This window comes from Mirounga leonina, unplaced genomic scaffold, assembly GCF_011800145.1.
Source record: "Mirounga leonina isolate KUSES-001 unplaced genomic scaffold, KU_Mleo_1.0 Mir_418, whole genome shotgun sequence".
Classification (NCBI taxonomy): Eukaryota; Metazoa; Chordata; class Mammalia; order Carnivora; family Phocidae; genus Mirounga; species Mirounga leonina.
The window spans coordinates 87,110-107,403 of record NW_023270739.1 but is presented as its reverse complement, the minus strand read 5'-3'; the positions used below and the strand labels follow the sequence as shown (position 1 = coordinate 107,403).

The following is a 20,294-nucleotide window of genomic DNA, read 5'->3' as shown; positions in this document are numbered from 1 at the left end:
TAGAGTTTATGTAAACCTCTGTTTTGGTTTTAAAGAAAATTCCCGGAAAATCACCTTGATTGAAGCTTATGTGTAGGTAGGCAAAGGCCTTCTCTTGTTAGGGGTCCAAAAGCAGCACGGAAACACCGCCCTTCTGACTTGTACCGTCTGTGGTCAGGCCGTGCCTGCCACCGCCCCTCTGCCTGTCCCGCTCCTGGGCTCGGCTGGCACACTGCATTGCACCTCGCTGGGGGCCATGGTGAGGGATGAAAGGGACCCTGGTGACGGTCTAGTGCCCCCAGCCCGGGGAAAGGGGTCGGGGGCAGAGTGACCCCGGGGCCCGGCCCTGGCATCGTGCTCCTTGCAGGCTTCGGTGCCCTCTGGCCTCAGGTGGCTGCAGGCCAGAAAATCTGACTTTTTTTTTTCTTTTTTATTATTTTATTTATTTGACAGAGACACAGCGAGAGAGGGAACACAAGCAGTGGGTAGTGGGAGAGGGAGAAGCAGGCCTCCCGCAGAGCAGGGAGCCCGATGTGGGGCTCGATCCCAGGACCCTGGGATCATGACCCGAGCTGAAGGCAGATGCTTAACGACTGAGCCACCCAGGCACCCCCAGAAAATCTGACTTTTATTTTATTTTATTTTTTTAAAGATTTTATTTATTTATTTGAGAGAGAGAATGAGATAGAGAGCATGAGAGGGGGGAGGGTCAGAGAGAGAGGCAGACTCCCTGCCGAGCAGGGAGCCCGACGCGGGACTCGATCCCGGGACTCCAGGATCATGACCTGAGCCGAAGGCAGTCGCTTAACCAACTGAGCCACCCAGGCGCCCGAAAATCTGACTTTTAAAAAGCAATTCAGGGCTTTTAATCCCGGGATCGAGTCCCGCATCGGGCTCCCTGCTTAGCGGGGAGTCTGCTTCTCCCTCTGACCCTCTCCCTTCTTGGGCTCTCTCTCTCAAATAAATAAGTACAATCTTAAAAAAAAAAAAAAAAAAAACAATTCAGGCACGTTCCACTCCAGACTCGTTTGGTTGATCATTGAACATTAGCGTAGGTTGTTCAGAAACATTTCAGAGAATCCAGTTGTTGGAAATACAAGGCCCCTTTTTTCTGATTCAGTGAGGTCACCCCGCTCACTTCCCGCCTTCTCGGGAGCTGTGGTTGGGACGGTGCGCCCCGAGTGTCGTGGGCTGGAATGTCCTGGCGCACCGTCTGCCCTGCTGTCCGTCTATCTCCTCTGTCCAGCGCACGAAACAGGCACTTGCACATTCCGTATTTGGGATGATGGGAGGGGGGTACAGTTCCTGCAGCTCGCAGCCCAAGAAGGTCTAAATACCTGTGTGTCTCTAGTAGGAATTGTGTTAGAAAAAACACACAGCCAGTGACCGTGCACACCAAATAGTAATAAGCACAGGACCCCAGGAAGCCCCCACCTGTGTCCCTCAGGCATGCGAATCCTCTTGGTGCCGAAGCCCCAGGCTTGGGTTGTGGGGCCAGTTTGTTAGTGCTTCTCAGGTGAGCTGCATCCTCCAGAACCTCCAAGCTGGGCACAGACATCCTGGTCCGGAGGCCATGACTCCTGCCCGGGAATGGAAGGCACTCGGCCGGGTCTTGGCGTCTCCCGTGTGCCCTGGGCCCCTCTCCTGTTCCCAGTAAACCCCCACTTGCCGGTGGTCGCTCTGGGTATGGACAGTTGCTTGGGCAGCCTGGCCACAGGGAGGGGTGGGCGTGGAGGCCTGGCCCCCTCCCTCTGGCCCATGGCGCCCTTCTCCAGGACTCTACGTCTGTGTTGTCTTCCCCGTCCATTGCTTAGCGAGGCTGCAGGCCTTGCCCACCCTGCTTGTCCCCAGCTTGTCTTCCGTGCTCTAGGTGACATTCACGGGTTTCAGGCCCGCAAATCAGGTCGGCTCGTGGAAGGGTGGCATGAAATCCCGCTGTGTGAGCAGAGCAGAAACCTCGCCCCCTCCCTCACTGCAGCTGAGGGTGCACTCGGGCTGGGGGTCTCCCAGCCCTGCCATCTCTGTCCTGGAAGAGTCCTCTGTGCCCCTGCAAGACCCTGCTGAGGTTTGCCTGGGGCACCGCTTTTCCCACATCCTGGGGTCCCTGCTGGACTGGGAGCCCCAGGAACAGCGTGGTGCGTCCGTCGCCCAGGCCAGTGCAGAACAAGGCGGGCGGGTTGGCCGTGGCATGAGGTGTGGCCTGGCCAAAGCTCCACCCAGGGGCCGGGGGCTGGGCCAGCTGCATCAGGCTCTGTAGCTGAAAGCCGGTTCAATAGTCAGGGTCTGGCAGGTGGACAGAAACTCCAGGAGAGCGCTCTGAGGCCGGTGAGTGCTGTGGTCTGTGGTGGCTGGGCTGTCGGGGCAGGAAGCCAGGCAGGTGGCTGGCACGGGCCGAGCTGGGACCTGGGCACAGCTGTCCAGCGCAGGGGGTCACCCAGCCTGTGGTCTTGAGAGCTGCTTGCTGAACATGTCCACTGATGGGCATCGTTTTATCAACAGGCTGGTTAATTAGTGTAAGGGCTGTTCGTTCTGAAATTAACAATGAAGAAGCAGATGTGTTCATAGGAAAGGAAAGAGTGGTACATTTATGAGACTTTTTTTATTTGATTATTGAAAAAAATCAGAAGAGAGCGTGCCCACCATGAATGCGGCTCTAAGCTGCCCGGCCTGCCCTGTGAGCAGCGTCTGAGTGCTGAGCTCCCAGAGGGGGCCCCGCGAGCTGGAGCAAATGCTCATGGGCGGCAGGCTCCCTGTGAGTGCTGGCACCTTCCATAGCCTGCACTCACACCGTGTTTGGAACTAACGGGATTCTTGCTTCTTCTTCCCCGTCTTTAAGATCCGAGGAGCAGACGGCCCAGCAGCCTCCCAAGGGGCAGGCCCAGGCCAACAATGGAGCAGGTAGGCCCCGCGGGCAGCCGGGCCGGGCGGTGGGGTGCGTGCTGGTCCTGCGCCCGTCAGACTGGCACAGGAGTCTGCCCGTCACAGCGAACACGGTCGTTCAACGAGACGTGGTTTTATTTTCCCCTAAGAAGGCCACGTGGCCCCCGTTTCAGCCCTTCCCGACAGACACGTGGTGTCACTCATCACATTGGCTTCGTGGCTACTGACCTGGTGGCCCGTGTCCAGAGGCTGGCGGTCCTGACAAGGGACAAGCGGGCAGTGGGGGCCGCCGTCCGCGGTCAGGATGTGCCCCGGCCCTCCCCGGGTCAGGACGCACAACCCCTTTCTCTGCACCTTTTCCTGCTGCCCTGAGCCTGGTCTTTGTCTTACTCCCCCGTCTGTCCTTCCTAGAGCTGTGCTGGCAGGAAAATTGGATTTTCTGTCCAGCTCTCTAGGGGCCCCAATCCGTGGTGGGCCAGGCCCTCCCGTCTCCCAACCGAGGGCCCGTTCCCACAGGCTGACCCCTCTCAAGCACCCCCTGCCTGTGCCGGGAGCTCACAGCTACACCAGAAGGGCCTTAGGGTTAAGCCTGTCTCATATACAGGTGAGGAAACCGAGACCCAGGAGGGGAAGCCTCTTCAAGGCGCACCTGCCACGTGGAGGCCCGGCTCGGACCGCAGTCAGGTCCTGCCTTCCACAGGGGGAGGTGGCCCCTTCCTGAGGACCCCAGTGCGGGATCAGCAGGCCGGCCAATGCAGGTGCGGGATTGGCAGCTGTGCCCCTCGGGTCATGGGCTCCACGCCCCAGACCAGGGATCCACGCCAGGAGCAGCACAAGAGACCCCAAGGCCCCCGCTGTGCCCCGTGATTCATGAGTCTCCTGCACACATGGGAAGTGTCAGAGGAGTGGAGGGTGGAAGACCCCAGCTCTCCGGGTGCCCAGGCTGAGGTCCATTCTGTAGCGGTGGTCACTGGCGCGATGGGCTCTACGTGGGCCGAGGGAGGGGACGGGTGCTCTGTGCGGTGCTCCCCACCCTGTGGCCAGGGCGGGCAGCCGAGGGGTTCTGTGGTGCCTGGAGCCCGTCTGCTCGGGCAACACGCCCGGCCCAGACCTGGGGCTCGGCAGACTGCAGCCCCGTCTGACTTCACGTGTTTAAATGTTTTTACATTTCTAAATGGTCGGAGGAAATCAAAAGGGTGTGGGTTTCACACTTCAGCTTCCATGGTATGGTTTCATGGGAACACGGGCAGGCCTGTTAGATTCCGTCCTGTCCACGGCTGCTTCGCGGCCATCGAGGTGGCCGTCTGCCCACCCCCGACCAGCCCCGCGCTGAAAACACTCGCGCCCCAGGTAGGGGTGAGCCGCCCCCAGGCCCTCCCCGTTCCTTCCCTCCCTGAGAGGCCTGCCTCTTGGGCTCTGTGTGCACAAACCTCAGCCCTGTGGAGAGCACCAGCCTTGTGACCACCTCCGCCCCGTCCCTCTCCTTACTCGTGGCGGGACAGCACCCCCTGCGGGCGACGCGGTTTCCTCCCGGTCTTCTGAGTCTGGGATGTGGGTCCCTCTCGAAGGTCTTGGTCCTGGTGAGCAGAGGCCACTTCCTTCACTGGGGCCCCCACCAGAACACAGCCCACGGCACACACACCCCCTGGCCGGTCCTCTGGTCCCCGGGCCCCCGGGAGTGAGCCCCCCGCCAGAGAAAGGGAGGGTGATGCAGACCCCAGGGCCAGGGATCCAGCGGAGGGCAGCTCGGCGCGGGTGTGACCACGGAGACCCCGTGTGGTCTGCGGTGACCGCGGGCCTCGCCGTGGAAGCGGGTCAGGCTCCGTGTCGGGGAGCGCGTGTTCACACCCCTCCGTCGGGGTTCGTTCGCCCCCACCCGCCTGGCCTCACCGCGACCCTCGTCCCCGCAGACCGGCGGAGCCAGGGGCTGTGCCCCCGCGTCCAGAAGTGGTTCTACGAGAAGTTTGGGGAGTACGTGGAGGATTTCCGGTTCCAGCCTGAGGAGAGCACCGTGGAGACGGAGGAGCCCCTCAGCGCCCGGAGGTGGGGGCCCTCGTGAAGGTGGGGGGGCGGCCACTGGGACGTCAGAGCCAGGCCGGTGTCCGAGTGCCCAAGTGGCTGCGGCCAGGGCTGCTCCCGGGCCGGCCAAGCTGCCTTCCTGGGGGCGGGGCCTCCTCCCCGGGGGAGGGGTCTCCTTCCCGGGGGAGGGGCCTCCTTGGGGTGGCGAGGGCAGCCGGCAGGGCTCCATGGCGGGTGGCACTGCCGCGTCCCCCCGCTCAGCGCTCCTACTTGTGCTTTGTGATCCACGCCGTGTGGGGACGGTAGTCTGGGGGCCCAGCGCCCACGACCCAGGCCTTCCCGCTCCCTGTGCCAGGCCCTGTTGTAGGCTCTGGGGGACTCAGGTTCTGGGCACGTGGGCAGGAGACCAGGGATGGTTCTGTAGGTGAGGACGCCCCCACCCCAAGTTAGGGAGCAGTGGCGACGTGGCCCCTCGCGTGGCCCCTGCATCCCCGGTCACACTGTGCTCCCCACGTGCCAGCAGAGCTCCGTGGTGGGGGCAGCGGGGGCAGCAGGGACGCAGGGCACAGGAGCTGGTGCTCACCTCTCTCTCTCCCTCTTTCTTAGGTTGACGGAAAACATGAGACGACTAAGTGAGTCCCTAGCGTGTCTGTGAGCGGCCATGGGAGCCGGTGGGACCCCTGAGCCGCGAGCGCGTGGTCAGTGTCGGGGGGGGGGCGGCTCTGCAGTCCTGAGCTCAGCGGGACGTCTTTTCAGAAAGGTGTTCCCTGGGAGTTCTTAGGAAGAAGGCTCCCGCTGGGAGCATGTCCGGGGCCCCGCCCCGTCCATCCAGAGCAGGACAGGATGGGGCCAGCGCTGCCCGCCCGGCCCTGAGTGGGGGGCTCAGTTTCCCTCCAGGCCTGGGAGCCCCCGTGAAAGGTGGTGCTTTCCCAGATATTTGCCGGAGCCCAGGCGATGCCGAGGAACCATGCCCCCCCGCCCCGGTTGCCCCTTTCTTATGTCTGCGGCTCAGGCCTGAGGGGCAGGGATCAGGTAGCTGGTGTGTCCCCGCGGGGACGGTGGACAGCGCGCAGCACCCGGCGTGGCCGGGGAGCACCAGCAGAGGGTCAGGCACACGAGGAGCCTGAGTCGTTCGGGGCTCCCTTTGCTGGTTTGGCGCCTCCCCCCACCCCCACTGCTGCCCCCCGCCCTCCGGGTGTGCCCGAGCTCTGGCTTCATCGCGGTCTGTTCTGTCCCCAGAGCGTGGTGCCAAGCCCGTCACCAGCTTCGTGAAGAACCTCTCTGCCTTATCTGACTGGTACTCCATCTACACGTCTGCCATCGCCTTCACTGTGAGTGCCCCCGGGTACCCTGCCGTTTCCCAGGGACACACGCGCCTTAGCTTCTGTCTGGAAAGTGGGTACCGTGTCGCTACCCAGCCCCGGGGTTGCTGCAAGGATTAGGCGAGGGCACTGGGGGCGCCAGGGGCCAGCCCGTGTCTGCACACAGACAGCCCAGTGGCAGCGTTCTCAGGAAGAGGCCTCTGTCCGCGCTTCAGTCACCTTTCTGGATGAGTCAGGAAGAGGACCGTGGGGAGGCTTGTCTGCCCAGGGGGGCCCCGCGCTCCTCCCACTGGGTGCCTGGGGGAGGCTCCTGGCAAATGCCCTGTGGCCTGGGGGCCGAGCTGAGCCTCTGCGAGCCAGCAGTCCTGGGGAAGGGTGGGAGAGCAGTGCCTGGCATCGGGGTGTGTTCTGGGGAAGACGGACAGGGCTGCTTGGCCTGAATGGTCCCCTGGCCGCCGTCCCCAGCCCCGCACAAGGAGACCCTCTCGTCACTGGAAGGAGGACACGAGGCCAGAGGGGGGTGGCCGCAGCTCCCAAAGTCCCCATCTCTGCATTCTGGAGGTTCTGAGACCACCTTAGAGCCCACAGGCTGGCTCCAGCCCCGGGGAGGAGACGGGCATTTTACATACACATAGAGAGAGCAGGACTCAGTGGCCAGGCCCCAGCCCCGCCTTCACCCCGGGGCCCCGCCCTCACCCTGAGGCCCCACCTTCACCCCAAGGCCCTGCCTTCACCCTTCAGGAATTCTCTGCTCCCTGAGGCCTGGGGTACCTGGGTCCTGCCTATCATTGCCAAGGGATGTGCCTGCCATTCAAACCCACCTTCCAGGCCTCTGCCTGAATCCCACTGCATTCCCTTCTCTGCCCCTTTCTGAGCGTCTGCTCTGTGCCAGGCTGGTGGGCCCAGAGTGAAGGGGCTCAAGCCGCACTGGGCCTGGCACACAGCACGTAGGGGGTTCTCGGCCGGCGGTCGGTCACCTCGCTCGGCTGTGCTGAGTCCTGGTGGTGCTGCGGGCCCCAGCATGGGGGAGCGACCCCCGGGGCTGGCAGGGGCCTCTGCTCTCCTCTGCCCATCCCAGGCCACATCCAGTGGCTGCCTCCCTGGGGCGCCCCCCTCTCTACACCCCCAAAGCAGCTCCTCCCAGGGCTTCTCTGTCATGCGTTCCCTCCTTTGGGAGGACACTGGGGGCCTGGGCTCCCCACCTCCCAGCATGGCTGGCCTGCCTGGTGGGGCGGGGGGCAAGGGGGAGAGGGCAAGGGGGCAGGATGTGGCCTGTCAGGCTGCCTGACTGTCTCTCTCCTCCCGGCTTTCTCTCCAAACCCGCAGGTGTACATGAATGCCGTGTGGCATGGCTGGGCCATCCCCATGTTCTTGTTTCTAGCAATTTTGAGGTTATCCCTCAATTACCTCATAGCCAGGTAGGTGAGCTGCTTACGCGGCAGGGCTGTCTCCCTACGACACACAAAGCCGCGGCACGCCTGAGCCGGGGCTGCCTCTCACACGGGGGTTTTGGGAGCGGTTGTCTGATAGGCTAGGCTCCCGAGCCCCCAGGAGGATGCCCACCCCCACTGGTCTGCGGGAGCCAGCAGTGGGTGGTCATCAGACTCCCCAGCGGCTCTTTGTCTCAGAGGCCCACCTGCACCTGCAGGGGGTCACCCCAGCCGCTCCTATTTGCCGATGACATCCCCGGCTTGCTGGGCCTGCAGTCTTTGTGCCCTGGGAGGCCCTGGGGTTCAGAGGGAGGGTCCCTGCAATCACCAAGCCCAAGCAGCATCCTCTCCGTGCTCTGTGAGCACCCTCCGGGGGCCTCTGTGGAGAACCCCTCGTCCCCAGCTGCCTGGTCGGTCTGCATCTGTGGCTGCACCAGCAGCGAACCTCAGCCCCACGGCAGGCCTGAGGAGGGCCCCTGCAGTCCGATTTTTTTTTTTTTAGATTTTATTTATTTATTTATTAGAGAATGAGCATAAGCAGGGGAAGGGGCAGAGGCAGAGGGAGAAGCAGACTCCCACTGAGCAGGGAGGCCGACATGGGGCTGGATCCCAGGACCCCGAGATCATGACCTGAACTGAAGACAGACACTTAACTGAGCCGCCCAGGCGCCCCTCCTGCAGTCCGATTTGTACTCAGCTGTTCCACAGTTCACACTTTCACGTACAGTTTTCCTGGGTGCATCTCTCTGCCTGCTTAAGTTGGTTCATTTGGAAATGTTTTTTGTAGGGAAGAATATCTTTACATACCCAGGAAAGGGTCATCTGTGCCCAGACCAGGTGTGATTCTAGCCAAAGTACTTGCTGTTACTATTTCACGGAGTTCTTTTGAAAGACCTATCTGTTCCACCTCTGGGCCCCAGGGGAGGGGCCTGTGAGGGTGACCTTGAACTGTCCATCCTCAAGAACCAGGGAGCAGCCCTGGAGGTCTTGGCTGCAGAGGGGTTCTGAAGCCCCTTCTGTCCCACGCTCCTTCCCATCGGGGGCACAGGGCTGGGGATTCGATGTCGTCCCTCTGTGAAAGGCGTGTGATGGTCTCCTTACAGGGGCTGGAGGATACAGTGGAGCATCGTGCCTGAAATCTCTGAACCAGTGGTAAGTCCTGGAAGGGCGAAGGTCTCCGTGTCCACCCGGTCAGCTTCCCCGAGTGTCCAGATGCAGCTGGGTGGATGCCTGGGGGAGCCCTGCCTGGCAAATGGAGTCAGGGAGCAGAAGGCCAGCCGCCCCCAGCACAGAGCCCTGGGTGGCCACACTCTGACCCCCTGCCAGCCGACACCCCCAGCGCCCCTTGCTGGCCCCGGCTTGGCTGCAAGGGAGGCAGGTTGCTGTGCCCCAGCCTGTCCTCACCCCTCCCAGTGGGGATGATATGCTACAGGGGGGGCACCTGGGGGCCTCCCGGACCAGAGGATGAGTAGCGCAGGGATCAGCAAGCTGCGATCTGCTGGGCCCCAGCATCTAGGAGGCCTTCGGGAGGTTCTTGTTGAATGAACTCAGACAAACAGGAGGAGGTCACGGCCCCCTTTTGCCTCAGTTTCCCTCCATGCAAAGCGAGGGGTGGAGGGCTACGTGGTCTTGGACGCACCTTTGCAGATGAGCCGTCGAAGCGCGACTCCCTGCTGGCTTGGGGGCTGCCACTGCCCGCCCACCCTCTCGGGCACCAGGGGGGCGTCCTCTGGGACAGCCGGCCCCTGCTGTGGGGGGGAGGGGGGGCAGAGCGACCTGCTCCTGGGGCTGCAAGGCCTCTGGGCTGCTAAATTGTGGTGGAAATTCTCTCTCCCCTTTGGTTGCAGGAGCCTCCAAAGGAAGACTTGACTGTGTCTGAGAAGTTCCAGCTCGTGCTGGATGTCGCCCAGAAAGCCCAGGTGCTGCTCTTGGGCTCCGGCCCGGGGACGTCTCTGTGCCAGCCTGCCCCCCAAAACCCAGGCCTGGCTTGTCTCTTGTCAGCTGACCGGCCATCAGCCTGCCCATCGATCCCTTGGCAGCACCCAGGACAGCCCGATTGGCGGGAGGGTCTAGGCTGTCGGCCGGCACCCTGGAGGGTGGGGAGACCCGCCGAGCCGGGGCGAGCCAGCTGCTGGGAGGGACACGGCCCGGGTCCAGCGTCTGTGCGGTTCCCTGGGCTTCGCGGGGACCCACCACCCCGCCCTCAGCCTGCGAGTGGCTGGGCGGGACGGCGGGGCTCTGTGCCCCCCCACCCCGGCTGTGGCCTCACGGGGGCGGCACCTCTGGCCCCCTGACGTCGTCGCCATGTGGGCCGTGGCCCCGGGGCCTGCTGTGACCGCAGTTTCTCCACACAGAACCTCTTCGGCAAGATGGCCGACATCCTGGAGAAGATCAAGAAGTAAGTCCTCGGCCCCCCAGCCCGCGGTGTCAGGGGTGCGGCCCCGTCCCCAGCTGAGCCCCCCTCTCCCTTCCAGCCTGTTCATGTGGGTCCAGCCTGAGATCACGCAGAAGCTGTACGTCGCGCTGTGGGCCGCCTTCCTCGCCTCCTGCTTCTTCCCCTACCGCCTGGTGGGACTGGCCGTGGGTAAGGAGGCGCCTTGCCCCGGGTCAGGGCTGCCACACAGGTGAGGGGGTGAGGCGGGGGTCCCGGCCTGCTTCCCAGCAGAGCGTCCGCAGATGCACAGGCATCCGGAGGCCAGCTTAGCACACGCTTACGCTTCCAAGAGACTCCCCGCTTTCCCACTGAGCAGAGGGGCTGGTAGGCGTTGGGTATGGGCGGCGGTCAGCCAGCTCGGGTCGTGAGGGGTCAGGTCGCGGGAGGAGTGATGTCGGGGTGGAGATGTCATGGGGGGCGGTGGCCTCGATTCTGTGGGGTGAGGTCCAAGCAGAGGGTGAGGTTTGCGGAGTCTGCTTTGGGCAGGTCAGGAACAGCCCTTGGTCGGGGTGGAGTGGGCAGGGCAGTGAGGGGCATGAGGCAGGCCGGTGGGTGGGGTTGTGGGGCCCTGGTGGGGCCCTGGCTTGTGGTTGGAGCCCGACCTCCCACAGTCGTGGATGGACCAGACAGTCGGAGGGCTCAGGGTTTGCCCCGAAGGGCTGGTAGGTGATGTTGCCATCCGGGGCCACCAGGGAGTGGGAGGGGCAGACTGGAGACGGGGTGTTCAGAGCTAATTCTGGGGTGGGGAGCATGCAGAATTCAGGGAGCCACTGGCCACAGGTCTGAATGTGCGGGACGTGGCCTTTGCCTGTATTTCAAACCATGGGGTGGCAGGATGACTTGAACTCCCCCATGGGTTCGTGGAAGCGCTGTACCGAACCCCTGTCTGGGGCTTCTGCAGGATAGGGAGAAGGTGTGAGCAGGTGTGGAGGCTGCCCTGAGGCCAAGGCCATGGTCCTGTGGCTGCCCCAACCCACTCAGCCGTCTAACCCAGGAAGCTGCACCTTCCTCCCCAGGCCAGACACCGAGCAATGACCCATTGTGGGGCCTCAGTGTCCCCAGCCTGGAGCGGGCACAGGGGACTGCACGGGTTGGGGCGAGGGTGGAGGGCTAATCTGAGCTGGGACCTTGTGCTCGGGGGTCGCACAGTGTGGGGGCCGTCCCCACTTGCCCACCAGCCCCAGCATGCAGCTGGGGCCTCAGTGTCTTGTTGGCCCTCCCCCTGCATGCTTTGCCAGGACAAGCAGGCTGGCAGACAGTGTGGCCTTGAGGGAAAGGACTGACACCAACCAAAGTGAAATGCCCTCATCCTGTTTCTCCCGGGGGCCCGGGCCGGCACACGAGCTCTCTGACCCGGGGTTGGAGGGGGGCCCCTGGCTGTGACGGCTGCCGGCCCATCAGGTCAGAGGGCAGCAGGCTGGGGCTGGGTCTCTCACACTTTCCTTCATGTCACCCTTGGGGGGTGGTAAGTGGCGGGCTTGTTTGCGAGGTGGTGTGATCAACGGGAGCCACCTGAGGGTCCTGGGTGGTGAGACATGTAAGTGGACCCCCCCGTTGGCTGGGTCGCCTCGCCCTCTTACTTCCCCTGCCCTGCACTGGCCACATCTGGGTTTGGAGAGGCTGGCCGTGTGCCCTGGCCAGGACAGGACTGTTGCTCTTGTTCCCAGGACTCTACGCTGGGATCAAGTTTTTCCTCATCGACTTTATCTTCAAACGCTGCCCGAGACTGCGAGCCAAATACGACACCCCCTACATCATCTGGAGGAGCCTGCCCACGGACCCGCAGCTCAAAGAGCGCTCTAGCGCCACCGTGTCACGCCGGGTAGGCTGGCCTCAGGCTGGGGCAGCGGCCCCCAGGCCCGCACGTGCCCCTCCCAGTGCGCGGGGAAGCTGGTGTCTTTCCGATTTTGTGGGGCCCTTGAAACAGACACAGTGCGGCGAGGATTTCCCCGCTCCTGGCACTGCTGTTTTGGAGGACCCAGCAGCCCCGGGCACAAGGTGGCCACTGGGGAAGGCCGTGCAGTGCTTACAAGCGGGGCTGGAGGCCCCCTCCCGCCTCAAGGCCCCTCAGACCCTCCCACGGACTTGCCCGGGTGCTGGCGCTCAGGCCAAGGGCAGGCAGGGCGCGGGGTGCTGGCCATGACCGCCCAGAGCTTGGGGGCCTTGAGGAGGGAGCCCTGGGAGCTACCGTCCGGCCCTCTGTTCCCTGGCTCTGAGGCTCGGGCCTACCTCGTGCCCACAGGCTGGTACTAGGCCTGTATTTTATTCATGGTGGAAGGCCTTTGTGGGTGGGTACCGGGCCTTGGGTCCCAAACCCGGACACAGAGGACAAGCTGGCCTAGGTGTTCTCCTCAGGGTCTCAGATGAGTGCGGGAGGTTCTGGGTCCCGTAGGACTCTTGGGGTCTAGGAAGGCTTCCTGAAGGAGGTGACGTTAGATTGCTGTGTTGAGTGAGTGTCGTCTGGGGAGAGGGTGTCCAGTGACCGGTGATGGGAGGGAAGCTCTGGGTCAGGTGTGGGTCAGGCTCCCCAGGTTCCGGGACAACAAAGCTTATTGGAAGCCCACACTCATCATCAGGGTCTTCATGAGCCAGCAGGCGGGCTCCGGTCACGCAGGTGGAGGTGGGGCCGAGGGAGGAGGCGCAGAGGTGGGCAGCCTGGCTCCCTGAGGGCGTGGGAGGGGTGGCCGGGACAGGGCCTTCCGGGGCCTTAAGGCCACTTAGCGCTGGCCAGTCTCCGGAGAGACAGTGAAGGGGAGCGAGGCCGTGGGCTTCCCGGGGGGCGGGGGCGGGGGGCGAGGGAGACCCAGCCAAGGGGTGTGTGTAGCTCACGCCACGTGGACCCACTTTTTGCTTGTCTTGGTCACGCGTGTGTCTGTTGTCTCCTCTCTGGTCAGGTGTCAGGCCATGACAAGGTAGGAGGTCTGTGTGGAAGCCCCTCCTCCACGGGGACCTGATGCTGTGCGTTGCTGTGTTGTGACCCTGACCTTCCAATGTCGCTTTCCGCGGCCCATCCCCCGGCCAGTTCCGATTTCGGAAATGCCAGGAATGGCCTCTGTGCCGAGCGCCTGGCGGCCCGGGGTCTGGACTGCGTGTGCCGGGGTGCAGGCTCCGGCACGGCCTTTTGGAGTGGGGACGCTGCTGGGGGAAGAGGGGCCCTCCCCTCTGCTGTGGGGCTTCCCTGCCCCAAGGAAGCAGGGCTCGCGGGGTGAGGAGCGGCCCCCGGCAGGGACCCACATCTGGGCATCCGTGCCTGTCGCTCGTCTGTGTGTACAGTTGGGCGAGGGGGTGGGGGGCCGCGTGCGTCCCTGTGCCCCCCACCCCCAGCTGGCGTGGCTGACGGCGACACGCATGCTCTTGGCAGCTACAGGCGGCCTCCTCCCGGAGCTACGTCTCCAGTGCGCCCACCAGCCTCAACAAGGATGAAGACACTGGCCGCTTCCACGGTACCAAGAAAGGCAGTTTCCACGAGATCTTTAACTTGACGGAAAACGAGCGACCGCTGCCGGGTACGTGTGCGCAGGGTCTGCGGCCCGCCCTGGCCGGGTGGGGAGTTCGCCCCCGTGCTGGGCCCGGCGGCAGGGGCCGGCCCTGGGGGCCCGGGAGGGCTCTTGGCAGGCGGCGGGAGGAGCCGGGTGCTCCTGGGCCGCTCGGGGGGCCCATCCTTCTGCAGTGGATGGTTGAGCTGCAGGAATTCAGAGGGTCCCGCAGAGCGCGGCTCAGAGCTGCTCCCCAGCTGGGGCCTCGCACGAGCAGGTGCGGCCCCCGCGCACCCCAGCCGTGACCTGGTGGACGGCAGCTGGGTGCCCAGGGAGCTGGGCTCTTCGAACCGCCTGGCGGGCCGCAGAAGGAAGCCGCAGAGAGCTAAGCTTTGACCTTGTCCCGCCCCCATCCTGCTGACCGAGGGCGTGCAAATGCGCCCCCGTCATGGCCGCGGTTCGATCCATTTGCTCGACCTGAGCCGTGTGCTTCTCCTTCGAGGGGACGAACGTCCCCGCCGACTCACGCGCCGGAGCAAACCCCAGCTCTCCAGGAAGGCGGAGGGCGCCGGTCTTCCTCCCGCGGGCTTATCGGGGGGTGGGGAGCGTAGCGTGTTGGTGCATCCCGAGGAGCCCGGGCTGACGGGTCGCCTCTGTCCCCGCTAGTGTGTGAGAACGGCTGGCGCTGCTGCTTGATAAACCGCGACCGCAAGATGCCCACCGACTACATCCGCAACGGCGTCCTGTACGTGACGGAGAAGTGAGTGCCTCCGTGCCGCTCCTGCCGAAGGGACGGGCCTCAGGGACGGTCCCGGCTCTCGCTGGACGCCCCAGGATGCGTGATGCTGCGAACACGAGTCAGCTGCGCTGTAGACCGTGGAGTCCGCTCTAGAAGCGATAAAACTCTCTCTCAGAGTGAAATCCTTTGTAAAAAGCCAGTGCGTGGTGCCAGGTGGGAGGGGCTCTCTGCTCGGGGTCGCCGCCCGCCCCACGGGGGACCGTGGTGGCCGCAGCCCGGGCGGGCGTCCCTGTGCCGTGTCTGGATCATGCCTCTGTCCTTTCTCCCCTCGTAGTTACTTGTGCTTCGAAAGCTCCAAATCCGGTTCTTCCAAGAGAAACAAGGTTATCAAGCTGGTGGACATCACAGACATCCAGAAGGTCAGTATGGGCCCCCGCCGTTCTCCGTTACCCCTTTAGGATTCCGGAGGAGAGAGGCCACAGGGCCACGAAGCTGATGGGCTTCACTTGGAAGTCAGATATGTTCACAGTGAGGGAGTGATGCTATTCGGAGACATTGGGGTACCCACGTCAGGGCTCCCCTTCTAGAAGGTTTCCATGTAGACACTGGCTCCCATTCGTGTCCATGTACCACGGGCCACCCCACATCCTCACGGGTCAGCGCCAGGTGCCTTCCCACAGGGGGGAAGGGGGGAGGGGGGAGCACAGCAAGGTGGGCCCGGCCAGGCGCCTGGGCCCCCTTATCACTGTGTATCCACCCCTCGGCCCTGAGATGCTCCCCCCACCGCGGGCGTGTCCTCAGCCAGTGTTCCTCGAGTGTGGTCACGTGGAGTGGGCAGGGCATATGCAGTACCCAGACGAAGGCCTGGCACACACACTTGGGCAAGGGTACTGGGGTACAGGCTAGCCCGGGCCGGGGGTGGGCCCCAGCTCCCCCCACAGAGAGATGTGCAGCTGTTAGGACAGGAGGCGCCCCCCCACACGCACTGCCCCTCAGGGAGACCCCGTCCCACTCGGGCCTGCTGGGAGAGGGTGGGATGGGGAAGGCGGCAGGTCTGGTCTCTTGGTCAGGAAGTCAGTCCGTCCTGTCGTGCTCAGGAAGGCTGGGCTCCGTGGGCCCCTGGGAGAATGCCCTGGGGCCTGGGGACAGGCCTGGCCCTGATCCTGGGAGGGCCCAGGCTGACCGCGCGCTGTCGTCCCTCAGTACAAGGTCCTCTCTGTCCTCCCGGGCTCAGGCATGGGGATCGCGGTGTCAACGCCATCAACCCAGAAAGTAAGTGCTGGGCAGGAAGCTGGGGAGATGGCAGGGTGGCCCGGGGGTGTGGCTGTAAATCCCTGGGGCACGCGGGGCCACCGACCGGCTGGGGACCCAAGGGGCCCCCTCTCTTCCTCTTTCCTTCGCTGTGGCCACCGGAGCCTCCTGCCCCTGCACGTCCGGGTCAGGTTCCAGGTTCGGGGCTGAGGCCCGCGGGGAGGTGGGTGGGGCCGGGGGGCCTGGCCTCCGTGGGGGGAGGGGTCTGCCCTTGGGCACCAGACCCTGTGGGGCTCCGCTCGGACCTGGCCTGGGGCCAGGCAAGGCCCGCGTGTCGGGGCGTCTAGTCCTCATGCCAGCCTGGCTGCGCGGGGTCACCCACGGCATCTCCACCCGCCAGCCACTGGTGTTCGGGGCCATGGTGCATAGAGACGAGGCGTTCGAGACCATTTTCAGCCAGTACATGAAAATCACGGCGGCCGCGGCATCTGGCAGCGACAGCTAGTGTTGATTCTCCCGGGACGATGCTGGAAGGGTTTTGTTTTGGTTTTGGTTTTTTTGTTGTTTTTTTTAAACAATTTGATAGTGGAAAAACAATTGGACATCCTCCTGATCTTTTGCAATAATTCCCCTCGATCTGTGGTTTTTATTGTGTTCACCCCGCGATTCACGGACCCCTTCACGCAGGGGTTGGGGCCCTCAGGCGGTGCCCGCCCATCTCACGGGTGAGGCGTGTCTCACGGACACATGGACACGGAGGGCAGGGGATCCTCGGAGGCCAGCGGAAAGGAGGACACACAGGACCTGCCCGCCCCAGAGGCCGAAGCTCCTCCACCCCGAAGCTGTAGCCGAGGAGCACCGGTGGTCCTTCTTCCCGGGTGTGAAGGATGTCGGTGATGAGCGACTCAGAGGCGCCTTCGCCCACCACCCTGAACCGGCCAGTGGGTCTCGCTCCTTCCGCTAGCGAGGCCTGCTGCGAGTCGTCAGAGGGGGGCCCGGGGCAGGGGTGCGGCTTGATCTGGCTTAGGCTCCGTGCTGACCGGCCGCGGGGCCCCACCTGCCACGAAGGCCAGTGGCCGTCTCGGCCTCCCGAGCCGCCAGGAGGCCCAGGGTCGGTGGCCCCCGTGGCCGTGGAGTGGCGCGCAGGCAGAAGCACATCTTTTTCACTCTGCTCTTTGGAAAGCCCCGTAGACCGTCTACCAAGGCTTTGGGGGGCACTCTGAGCTTGGGTTGCTCTCAGATGGAAATCAACCGCAGCATAGCTGGCGCCGGCCTCACGGCGGAAGCCACCTGTGTTGGTGAGGGAGGGGGCCCTGCGGCCTGGGGTGGGAGCGGCCCGGACACACGGTGGGCCAGGCTTGCGGCCGGTCTGCCCGTGGTTGCTGCGCGGGGGGGTGCTCGGGAGGTCACCGGCTGCGGGGAGTGACCGTGAGCGGAGCCCAGAGGCTTGGGGCCGGACGGTCCGCACCCCTGACGTCTGACAGGGTCCTGGCAGGCCCACCCTCGTGCCAGCACACCCCGGGGTGGGAGTGAGCCGCCCCCCTCCCTGCGCCCAGCACCAGTCTGGGCCCCGCCCAGGACGCCAGCGCGCTTGTGGCCGAGGCCGGAGGCTGCCGTCTGCAGGCTGGGTTCACTTGGGGACAGGCCTGTGACCTCTGTGAAGGACAGGCTGAGATTGTGGCGGTCAGCGCGACCGCCCTCCTGGTCAGCACACTTCCAACTCCATCAGTCCAGTTCCTCGGCTTGTCCTGAGTCCTTTGGGCATCACGGAGATTGTTGTTTTTTGAAGAAACAGAAGATTCTATTTTTTACAGAGAGCAAGCTGTTTTTCTTATTTTTGTATCATTTTTCAGATGTAATTTTTACCTTGGCTCCAATCCTAATTTGCTGGTTTGGGTGAGTCTGGTGGCATCGCTCACGTCCCCATTCACGGGGGGCCATGGGGGCTGCACGCCGGGCCCGGGCCGCGCTCCTGGGGAGCTGCGCCGACCAGCCTGATGAAGCACACACCCCACCCGGTCGGTGGGATCGGAGGGCGCCTGCGGCTCCCCCGCCCCGGTCCGGCTGGCGCTGGCGTTCGCGAGATCCCGCGGGCCGGCCTTCCGTCAAACTGAAGGCAGCACCCACTCTAAGTCGCGGCTTTGGCTCCCCCCGTGGGCGCAGGCGGGCCGGCTCCCGAGGCACCCCCGGGACCCTCCCTCGGTGCCTGAGGCGAGGCGGGGTGGGCCCTGAGCGGCCCCCGGGGACGGGCTTCAGGGTGACGCCTGTGGGTGCCACTCACACCCCTCCCCGGGCCCGCCAAGGGGTCGGTGTGGTGGGGCTCGCCCTCCTCAGCAGAGCGGGTGGTTTGGTTCGAGTCCCTTTTGAGGAGAAAGGGAGATGAAAACTGACCACGTGCGGGGCGCGGCCGCGGGGGCCCTGGGGGTCGTGCGCCAGGGGCCGGGCCCTTGGGGAGAGCACGGCCCACACGGGCTCCCGGCGGCCCGGCAGAGAGAGCCCGGAGTTTCTATCAAATTGTGTAAATCTGGGCAGATATTTAATTTCTATGACTAATCACTGAACTAGAATGAATGTCACATTTTTTATGTCCGAAGCTTGAGTCTATTTTGGATCTGTAAATAATCGTTACTGCTGTCACTTTTGTTCAACAAAAGGATTGTACTGTATGAAGAACCGATGAAAAACCCCCGTAACATTTTTTTAAGAAAACTTCGTTTGTTTAAAGAAGTCTTGTATAAATTATAATTTTTATTTAAATAAACCTGAAATGCTTTGTGCTCAGGGAGGGTGGGGGTGCTCGGCCTCCAGGGCGGGGCCCCTGTGCATCGCACGCAGCTGAGTGGGGCAGGCGGGCACCCCTCGGGTGGCCCACGACCCCCGCAGCTGCCAGGGCTGGAGGGTAGCGGGGCTTTGGGCTCCAAAGCTGTCCGGGTGAGGGGTGAGGTGGGTGCCGGGGAGGCGGGCTGTGGGGCGGGGCCATGAAGGGGGATGGGGGCATGGACATCGAGGGGAGGCAGGGGCCCTGGTTCCCGAAGACTGGAGGGCCAGGTTGGGTCATCCAGGGCCTGGCGCTGGGTGGCCAGGCAGTGGGACCATCACTCTGCCGGGATATGGAGGAGCCTGGAAAAGGGTTCTCGGGGTTGGGGTGCAGGTCCTGGCCCCACCTGGGCATGACTCCCCTGGGACCAGGTGCTACCTGCAGCCCTCCCCCTGGGGTCTGGGCAGAGGGGTCCCTGGTGGCACCTGTGGCTCAGCCGGTCCAGACACTGACAGTGCGGACAGGGATGCAGGAACTGCTGACATCTGAAACCACCAGTCCTGTGTGGAGCTGAGCTGGGCACAACTAAGTGCACCCAGCCTCCTGCACCCCGAGCCCACGGGAGCCCCACCCAGGTCCCACGAAGTGGGCCAGCCCTGCGCTCAGAGGTGTGGCCTTTGTATCCTGCATCCACCCACCTGCTCATCCATCCATCCGTTGGTCTTTTCATCTATCCATCCATCCGTCCATCCACCCATCCATTGCAGGCACTGTCCTAGGGGCTGGGACGTTGCTGTGACCGGCCAGTGGTCCCTGGGGGACCGGGCACCCGGTGAACACTCTCGGGACTGCTGCACCCCCCACCCCGACTCTCCTGATGACAAGCCCCTCTGCAGCACAGCCCCAGAGGACAGGCGTGCGAGCTCCTGGCCCTGCGGGGACGCCTGCTCTGGGGATGGATACGGGTGAGGAGGGGTCGGAGCTCAGGGCGTGGGCAGCATGGGCCCCTCCCTGCCCACCCTTGCTGATGGGGCTCCCGGTTTGCCTGTATTATTATTTAATATGTCAGTAAAGTAGCACAAATAAGTCTAATTGCTATTGTTAAGAACTACTTGGGGACTGTATTTCGGTAGAATCGGTATTGTTGGCAGTCTGTATGTTTTAGTTTGTGTGTTTACAGCAGTCCGACAGCTGAAGCTCTTGGCTTCCCCCTGGGGCGTCCGTGAAACCAAAGGAGGTGCCTTGGTGGCCTATGGTACTTGGGGAGACCGAGCCCCTGGCCGGCTGCTGAAATCTGCCCCCGCCACACACTGGAGCTGGGAAGCCCCCTCTCCTGCAGGGTCCCGGCACCTCCTCCATCACGGGCTGGCATCGTGCCGGGGGTGCGGGGCTCCCAGCACACGGGTGGCAGAGGTGGGGGGCGGGCACCCTGGGCCCCGCTCCTTTAGAGACACTGTCGTCCCTTCTGTACTGGGAGTCCGCGCTCGCTGGCACAGACGGGGCACGAAATGGGTAAGGTCCTAAAGGGAGCTACTCAGCTATTCCTACTTGGAGATGATGGTACAGTAGAAAACCCCCAGATCTGGAGGTAAGGTGTTTCTTTAAAGATTTTATTTATTTGACGGAGAGAGCACAAATGGGGACCGGGGAGGGGGCGGGGGGGAGAGCAGCAGACCCCGGCAGAACCCTGACACGGGGTTCGATCCCAGGACACCGGGACCATGACCTGAGCCGAAGGCAGACCCTTCACCAACTGAGCCACCCAGGCGTCCCATGTGGGTAAGTTTTCATAGTAAGAGGCATGTTTTCTGGATACCAGATGATACACTAAAAAAATCTTAAAAATCACATTCCTATGTAAAAAAAAATTTTAGAATAGTCCCAAAATATAGTTTTTAGGAATATAGCTGAACAATTCAGAGATTGTGGGAAAATTATAAAACCACTTGGGTGGCTCAGTCGTTAAGTGTCTACCTTCAGCTCGGGTCGTGAACCCAGGGTCCTGG

The 20,294-nt window shown here is 63.4% G+C and overlaps 1 protein-coding gene across 2 annotated transcripts in view; it reads left to right on the top strand.

The window, feature by feature from the left end:
- The window catches only part of GRAMD4 (GRAM domain containing 4), a 467,167-nt gene extending 448,876 nt beyond the window's left edge, over positions 1 to 18,291 (top strand). For both annotated transcript variants that reach the window (XM_034987294.1, XM_034987295.1), the window contains 15 exons: positions 2,816 to 2,877; positions 4,770 to 4,902; positions 5,485 to 5,510; positions 6,118 to 6,209; positions 7,527 to 7,618; positions 8,734 to 8,782; positions 9,478 to 9,549; positions 9,985 to 10,028; positions 10,105 to 10,214; positions 11,732 to 11,886; positions 13,426 to 13,570; positions 14,207 to 14,300; positions 14,614 to 14,698; positions 15,483 to 15,551; positions 15,931 to 18,291. In XM_034987294.1, the coding sequence (XP_034843185.1) occupies positions 2,816 to 2,877; positions 4,770 to 4,902; positions 5,485 to 5,510; positions 6,118 to 6,209; positions 7,527 to 7,618; positions 8,734 to 8,782; positions 9,478 to 9,549; positions 9,985 to 10,028; positions 10,105 to 10,214; positions 11,732 to 11,886; positions 13,426 to 13,570; positions 14,207 to 14,300; positions 14,614 to 14,698; positions 15,483 to 15,551; positions 15,931 to 16,035 (1,333 nt within the window). In that variant the 3' untranslated portion in view covers positions 16,036 to 18,291. The remainder of the gene's footprint in view (positions 1 to 2,815; positions 2,878 to 4,769; positions 4,903 to 5,484; positions 5,511 to 6,117; positions 6,210 to 7,526; positions 7,619 to 8,733; positions 8,783 to 9,477; positions 9,550 to 9,984; positions 10,029 to 10,104; positions 10,215 to 11,731; positions 11,887 to 13,425; positions 13,571 to 14,206; positions 14,301 to 14,613; positions 14,699 to 15,482; positions 15,552 to 15,930) is intronic.
- The last annotated feature ends 2,003 nt before the right edge of the window (positions 18,292 to 20,294 follow it).